At 44.9% G+C, this 8,305-nt stretch overlaps 1 protein-coding gene across 5 annotated transcripts in view; it reads left to right on the top strand.

Annotated features, from left to right (window-relative positions):
• Positions 1 to 8,305, top strand: part of LOC115123150 (lipoma-preferred partner homolog) — a 462,733-nt gene that overhangs the window by 151,472 nt on the left and 302,956 nt on the right. For all 5 annotated transcript variants that reach the window (XM_065009483.1, XM_065009486.1, XM_065009484.1 and 2 more), the window contains one exon: positions 660 to 754. In XM_065009483.1, the coding sequence (XP_064865555.1) occupies positions 660 to 754 (95 nt within the window). The remainder of the gene's footprint in view (positions 1 to 659; positions 755 to 8,305) is intronic.

Here is an 8,305-nt window from a genome sequence, read left to right as displayed (position 1 = left end):
TCAATGCCCTTCTTTTATGAGGCTTTCGAAAAGCTCCCTGGTTTTTGTAGTTGAATCTGTGCTTGAAATTCAATACTTGACTGGGGGGACCTGACAGATGTAGGTATGGGGGACAGAGGAAAGGGAAGTCATTGAAAACCCTGTTATTATACACAGAGTGAGTCAGTCCATGTAACTTATTATGGGATTTGTTAAGCCACGTTTCACTCCTGAACTAATTTAGGCCTAAACAAAAGGGGGTGATTACAGTACTTATGCAACGACTAGAGTCTAGTTATCAAATGTTTATTAATTTGTAAAAATGTATAGAATCTTCTTTTCTCTTTGGCATTGTGGAGTATTTTGTGGGGTATTTTGTGGAGTATTTTATTGAGTATTTTGTGGAGTATTTATGTAGTATTTGTGGAGTATTTATGTAGTATTTGTGGAGTATTTTGTGGAGTATTTTATTGAGTATTTTGTGGAGTATTTTGATTATTTTATTGTGTATTTGGTGGAGTATTTAATTGAGTAATTCGAGTATTTTATTGAGTATTTTGTGGAGTGTTTTGTAGAGTATTTTGTGGAGATCAATTACAAAAAACATCACAATTCAAATCTATTTCATTACCACTTTGTAAGAGGTGTATATGACTGTGTTGGTATCTGTGTGTTTTTAGGGGACTATCTCCCACCTCCTCCTCCTGCTGAAGACGGAGGCCTCTCGTCCTCCATCTCTTTCCCACCACCTCCACCCATGGACAGAGAATATCAGGTATGATCATTTTTATGAAATATATTTATACAGGTAAGTCTAATAACCTGAAACAGACAGGTACATTAACAGGTACATTACCTCTGTATTAAACAGACCGGTACATTAACAGCTACATTACCTCTATATTAAACAACCAGGTACATTAACAGGTACATTACCTCTATATTAAACAACCAGGTACATTAACAGGTACATTACCTCTGTATTAAACAGCCAGGTACATTAACAGGTACATTACCTCTATATTAAACAGCCAGGTACATTACCAGGTACATTACCTCTATATTAAACAGCCAGGTACATTAACAGGTACATTACCTCTGTATTAAACAGACCGGTACATTACCTCTGTATTAAACAGCCAGGTACATTAACAGGTACATTACCTCTATATTAAACAGCCAGGTACATTACCAGGTACATTACCTCTATATTAAACAGCCAGGTACATTAACAGGTACATTACCTCTGTATTAAACAGACCGGTACATTACCTCTGTATTAAACAGCCAGGTACATTAACAGGTACATTACCTCTATATTAAACAGCCAGGTACATTACCAGGTACATTACCTCTATATTAAACAGCCAGGTACATTACCAGGTACATTACCTCTATATTAAACAGCCAGGTACATTACCTCTGTATTAAACAGCCAGGTACATTAACAGGTACATTACCTCTATATTAAACAACCAGGTACATTAACAGGTACATTACCTCTATATTAAACAACCAGGTACATTAACAGGTACATTACCTCTATATTAAACAACCAGGTACATTACCTCTATATTAAACAACCAGGTACATTAACAGGTACATTACCTCTATATTAAACAGCCAGGTACATTAACAGGTACATTACCTCTATATTAAACAACCAGGTACATTACCTCTATATTAAACAACCAGGTACATTAACAGGTACATTACCTCTATATTAAACAGCCAGGTACATTAACAGGTACATTACCTCTATATTAAACAACCAGGTACATTAACAGGTACATTACCTCTATATTAAACAACCAGGTACATTACCTCTATATTAAACAACCAGGTACATTACCTCTATATTAAACAACCAGGTACATTACCTCTATATTAAACAACCAGGTACATTACCTCTGTACTTCACTCTCCCTCCTATAGCCCCTCTCTGGAGCTGGTCCCCTCGTACTTCACATCTCATGTCCCCATGCATGTTACCCTTCTTCAGGGCCTGCTGTTACCCTTCTTCAGGGCCTGATGTTACCCTTCTTCAGGGCCTGCTGTTACCCTTCTTCAGGGCCTGCTGTTACCCTTCTTCAGGGCCTGATGTTACCCTTCTTCAGGGCCTGCTGTTACCCTTCTTCAGGGCCTGATGTTACCCTTCTTCAGGGCCTGCTTTTACCCTTCTTCAGGGCCTGCTTCTCCCCTTCTTCAGGGCCTGATGTTACCCTTCTTCAGGGCCTGCTGTTACCCTTCTTCAGGGCCTGATGTTACCCTTCTTCAGGGCCTGCTGTTACCCTTCTTCAGGGCCTGATGTTACCCTTCTTCATGGCCTGCTGCTACCCTTCTTCAGGGCCTGATGTTACCCTTCTTCAGGGCCTGCTGTTACCCTTCTTCAGGGCCTGCTGTTACCCTTCTTCAGGGCCTGCTTTTACCCTTCTTCAGGGCCTGCTTCTCCCCTTCTTCAGGGTCTGATGTGACCCTTCTTCAGGGCCTGCTGTTACCCTTCTTCAGGGCCTGATGTTACCCTTCTTCAGGGCCTGCTGTTACCCTTCTTCAGGGCCTGATGTTACCCTTCTTCAGGCCTGCTGTTACCCTTCTTCAGGGCCTGATGTTACCCTTCTTCAGGGCCTGATGTTACCCTTCTTCAGGGCCTGCTGTTACCCTTCTTCAGGGCCTGCTGTTACCCTTCTTCAGGGCCTGCTGTTACCCTTCTTCAGGGCCTGATGTGACCCTTCTTCAGGGCCTGATGTTACCCTTCTTCAGGGCCTGCTGTTACCCTTCTTCAGGGCCTGATGTTACCCTTCTTCAGGGCCTGCTGTTACCCTTCTTCAGGGCCTGCTGTTACCCTTCTTCAGGGCCTGCTGTTACCCTTCTTCAGGGCCTGATGTGACCCTTCTTCAGGGCCTGCTGTTACCCTTCTTCAGGGCCTGCTTTTACCCTTCTTCAGGGCCTGCTTGACTGTGTCAACCGTCATGTCTCATGTCCACTGGTATTATTTTACCCCAGGCATGTTACCCTGCTTCAGGGCCTGCTGCTCCCCTCTGACTGGCTGACTGACTGAGTGTGTTCCAAATTGCACCCTATTCCCTACTATAGTGCACTACTTTCGATCAGGGCCCCTATGGCTAAATAGGCAATAGAGAGTGCCATTTGGCGTGCATCCTTACACAGGGCTTGACCCCCCGAGGGGAAATCCTCGTAGCGTTTCACACACCTTTGATAATCAGGTACTCGGAGCGAGTTCTTTTATTAGCCTGTCTAGTTGTATCTGTTTCATAGATCCTCTGACTGACAGTCAGCCAGTCAGCCAGCCAGCCAGCCAGTCAGTCAGTCAGTCAGTAATCCTTGCTACGCCAACAGTATATCACAGTCCGATTTATACACTATATATACAAAAGTATGTGGACAACAATTTCAAAGATTTTAAAAGTTAAAGTTTAAAAGTAAAGAGTTAAAGTTCATATAAGGATATCAGTCAATTGAAATGTATTAATCAGGCCCTAATCTATGGATTTCACATGACTGGGAATACAGATACACTATATATACAAAAGTATGTGGACACCCCTTCAAATTAGTGGATTTGGGCTATTTCATCCACACCCGTTGCTGACAGGTGTATAAAATCGAGCACACCGCCATGCAATCTCCATAGACAAACACTGGCAGTATAATGTCCTTACTGAAGAGCTCAGTGACTTTCACCGTAGCAACGTCATAGGATGCCACTTTTCCAACAAGTCAGTTTGTCAAATTTTTGCCCTGCAAGAGCTGCCCCCGGGTCAACTGTAAGTGCTGCTATTGTGAAGTGGAAACGTCTAGGAGCAACAACGGCTCATCCATGAAGTGGTAGGCCACACCATCTCATAGAACGGCACCGCTGAGTGCTGAAGTGCGCAGCGCTTAAAAATCGACTGCCCTCATTCGCATCATTCACTATCGAGTTCCAAACTGCCTCTGGAAGTAACGTCAGCACAAGAACTGTTCGTCGGGGGCTTCATGAAATGGGTTTCCATAGCAGAGCAGCCGCACACAAGCCTAAGATCACCATGCGCAATGCCAAGTGTTGGCTGGAATGGTGTAAAGCTTTCCGCTCGCCGTCATTGGACTCTGGGGCAGGGGAAACGCATTCTCTGGAGTGATGAATCACGCTTCACCATCTGGCAGTCTGATGGACGAATCTGGGTTTGGGGGATGCCAGCAGAGCACTACCTGCCCCAATGCATAGTGCCCACTGTAAAGTTTGGTGGAGGAGGAATAATGGTCTGGTTTGGGGTTTAGGCTGGGTTTCTGTTTTATGTACTGTGACATAGGCTGATTTAAAAAGGGCTTTATCAATACATTTGATTGATTGACTGTTTTTCTTCTGATATGGTTATTGGATGAGAGACAATAGGGAGCCTTCCTTTAAAACAAAGATAACTCTGAGCGAGACAGATTTCAGGGTGAAAGGTCCACCGTATTACGAGAGTTTTCTTTCAAACAGTGATTCTTGTCTTTTTCTGCTCTGTACTCTTCACACAGTGGAGTCTGTCTTTCTACTGGCTTACAGAGGCTTGTTTAAGGCCAAGGTCAACTGTACAGAGAGAGAATGAAAGACGGGCTGCGAATCCTAATATCACCCCAAACTAAACCAGGATAAAGTATGTGAGTGGGAACAGAGACACCAATAGTCTTTAGACTCTGATCAATACCAGGTAGACAGCAGAGACACCACTCATCCTTAGACTCACCGACAACGATGAGACAGCCTACAGGGAGGAGGTCAGAGAACTGGCAGTGTGGTGCCAGGACAACAACCTATCCCTCAATGTGAGCAAGACAAAGGAGCTGATCGTGGACTACAGGAAAAGGCGGACCGAACAGACCCCCATTAATATCGACAGGGCTGTAGTGGAGCGGGTCGAGAGTTTCAAGTTCCTTGGTATCATACCAAGACAGTTGTGAAGACAGCACGGCAAAACCTTTTCCCCCTCAGGAGACTGAAAAGATTGGGCATGGGTCCCCAGATTCTCAAAAAGTTCTACAGCTGCACCATCGAGAGCATCCTGACCGGTTGCTTCACCGCCTGGTATGGCAACTGCTCGGCATCTGACCGTAAGGCGCTACAGAGGGTAGTGCGTACAGCCCAGTACATCACTGGGGCCAAACTTCCTGCCATCCAGGACCTACAGTTGAAGTCAGAAGTTTACATACACTTATGTTGGAGTCATTAAAACTCGTTTTTCAACCACTCCACAAATTTCTTGTTAACAAACTATAGTTTTGGCAAGTCGTTTAGGACATCTACTTCGTGCATGACACAAGTAATTTTTCCAACAATTGTTTACAGACAGATTATTTCACTTATAATTCAATGTATCACATTCCCAGTGGGTCAGTAGTTTACATACACTAAGTTGACTGTGCCTTTAAACAGCTTGGAAAATTCCAGAAAATTATGTCATGGCTTTAGAAGCTTCTGATAGGCTAATTGACATCATTTGAGTCAGTTGGAGGTGTACCTGTGGATGTATTTCAAGGCTAAACTTTAAACTCAGTGATTCACATAATGGGAAAATCAGTCAAAACCTCATAAAAAAAATGTTAGACCGCCAAAAGTCTGGTTAATCCTTCGGAGGAATTTCCAAACGCCTGAAGGTACCACGTTCATCTGTACAATTAATAGTACGCAAGTTTAAACACCATGGGACCATGCAGCCGTCATACCGCTCAGGAAGGAGACTCCGTTCTGTCTCCTAGAGATGAACGTACTTTGGTGCAAAAAGTGCAAATCAATCCCAGAACAACAGCAAAGGACCCTGTGAAGATGCTGGAGGAAACGGGTACAAAAGTATCTATATCCACAGTAAAACGAGTCCTATATCGACATAACCTGAAAGGCCGCTCAGCAAGGAAGAAGCCACTGCTCCAAAGCCGCCATAAAAAAGCCAGACTACGGTTTGCAACTTCACATGGGGACAAAGATCGTACTTTTTGGAGAAATGTCCTCTGGTCTGATGAAACAAAAACAGAACTGTTTGGCCATAATGACCATCATTATGTTTGGAGGAAAAAGGGGGAGGCTTGCAAGCCGAAGAACACCATCCCAACCGTGAAGGACGGGGGTGGCAACATCATGTTGTGGGGGTGCTTTGCTGCAGGAGGGACTGGTGCACTTCACAAAATAGATGGCATCATGAGGTAGGAAAATTATGTGGATATATTGAAGCAACATCTCAAGACATCAGTCAGGAAGTTAAAGCTTGGTCGCAAATGGGTCTTCCAAATGGACAGGTAAAATTGGGTGGGCTATTTACCGATAGACTATGTACAGCTGCAGCGATCGGTTAGCTGCTCAGATAGCAGATGTTTGAAGTTGGTGAGGGAGATAAAAGTCTCCAACTTCAGCGATTTTTGCAATTCGTTCCAGTCACAGGCAGCAGAGAACTGGAACGAAAGGCGGCCAAATGAGTTGTTGGCTTTAGGGATGATCAGTGAGATACTCCTGCTGGAGCGCATGCTATGGGTGGGTGTTGCCATCGTGACCAGTGAACTGAGATAAAGCGGAGCTTTACCTAGCATGGACTTGTTGATGTCCTGGAGCCAGTGGGTCTGGTGACGAATATGTAGCGAGGGCCAGCCGACTAGAGCATACAGGTCGCAGTGGTGGGTGGTATAAGGTGCTTTAGTAACAAAACGGATGGCACTGTGATAAACTGCATCCAGTTTGCTGAGTAGAGTATTGGAAGCTATTTTGTAGATGACATCGCCGAAGTTGAGGATCGGTAGGATAGTCCGTTTTACTAGGGTAAGTTTGGCGGCGTGAGTGAAGGAGGCTTTGTTGCGGAATAGAAAGCCGACTCTAGATTTGATTTTAGATTGGAGATGTTTGATATGAGTCTGGAAGGAGAGTTTACAGTCTAGCCAGACACCTAGGTACTTATAGATGTCCACATATTCTAGGTCGGAACCATCCAGGGTGGTGATGCTAGTCGGGCGTGCGGGTGCAGGCAGCGAACGGTTGAAAAGCATGCATTTGGTTTGACTAGCGTTTAAGAGCAGTTGGAGGCCACGGAAGGAGTGTTGTATGGCATTGAAGCTCGTTTGGAGGTTAGATAGCACAGTGTCCAAGGACGGGCCGGAAGTATACAGAATGGTGTCGTCTGCGTAGAGGTGGATCAGGGAATCGCCCGCAGCAAGAGCAACATCATTGATATATACAGAGAAAAGAGTCGGCCCGAGAATTGAACCCTGTGGCACCCCCATAGAGACTGCCAAAGGTCCTGACAACATGCCCTCCGATTTCACACACTGAACTCTGTCTGCAAAGTAATTGGTGAACCAGGCAAGGCAGTCATCCGAAAAACCGAGGCTATTGAGTCTGCCGATAAGAATATGGTGATTGACAGAGTCGAAAGCCTTGGCAAGGTCGATGAAGACGGCTGCACAGTACTGTCTTTTATCGATGGCGGTTATGAAATCGTTTAGTACCTTGAGTGTGGCTGAGGGGAACCCGTGACATCGCCGAAGTTGAGGATGACCGGCTCGGAAACCAGATTGTAACCCCCCATTTGTATTCTACACTGCTGCTACTCGCTGTTTATTATTATTATTTATTATCTATGCATAGTCACTACCTACATGTACAAATGTTCTAATTAACTCAACTAACCTGCACCCCCTGACTCGGTACCGGTACCCCCTGTATATAGCCTTGTTATGTTATTGTATTATTTGTTTTACTTTAGTTTATTTGGTCAATATTTTTCTTAACCAAAAGTGCAGTTCAAGAAGAGTTAAGGGGCTTGTTTACAGTTTGATTTGATTTGACTCCACACCAGGTAGACAGAGGCACCAATAGTCTTTAGACTGATCAATACCAGGTAGACACACCAATAGTCTTTAGACTGATCAATACCAGGTAGACAGAGGCACCAATAGTCTTTAGACTCTGATCAATACCAGGTAGACAGAGGCACCAATAGTCTTTAGACTGATCAATACCAGGTAGACAGAGGCACCAATAGTCTTTAGACTGATCAATACCAGGTAGACAGAGGCACCAATAGTCTTTAGACTCTGATCAATACCAGGTAGACAGCAGAGGCACCAATAGTACTTAAACTCAATACCATGAAGGGAAGGTGGGGGGGCAGGCAGGCAGGGAGGGAGACAGGGAGGGAGGGGGAGACAGGGAGGGAGGGGGAGATGGCGAGGGAGGCAGGGAGGGAGGGGAGGCATGGAGCGAGGGAGGGAGGGAGGCAGGCAGGGAGGGTGGGGGGGGCAGGCAGGCAGGCAGAGGGAGGAAGCAGGCCTTGAAGTATGAATAGCTCTTTATCAATTTAGG

The sequence above is a fragment of the Oncorhynchus nerka genome, linkage group LG25, assembly GCF_034236695.1.
Source record: "Oncorhynchus nerka isolate Pitt River linkage group LG25, Oner_Uvic_2.0, whole genome shotgun sequence".
Lineage (NCBI taxonomy): Eukaryota > Metazoa > Chordata > Actinopteri > Salmoniformes > Salmonidae > Oncorhynchus > Oncorhynchus nerka.
This window is presented reverse-complemented; position numbering and strand designations above follow the sequence as displayed.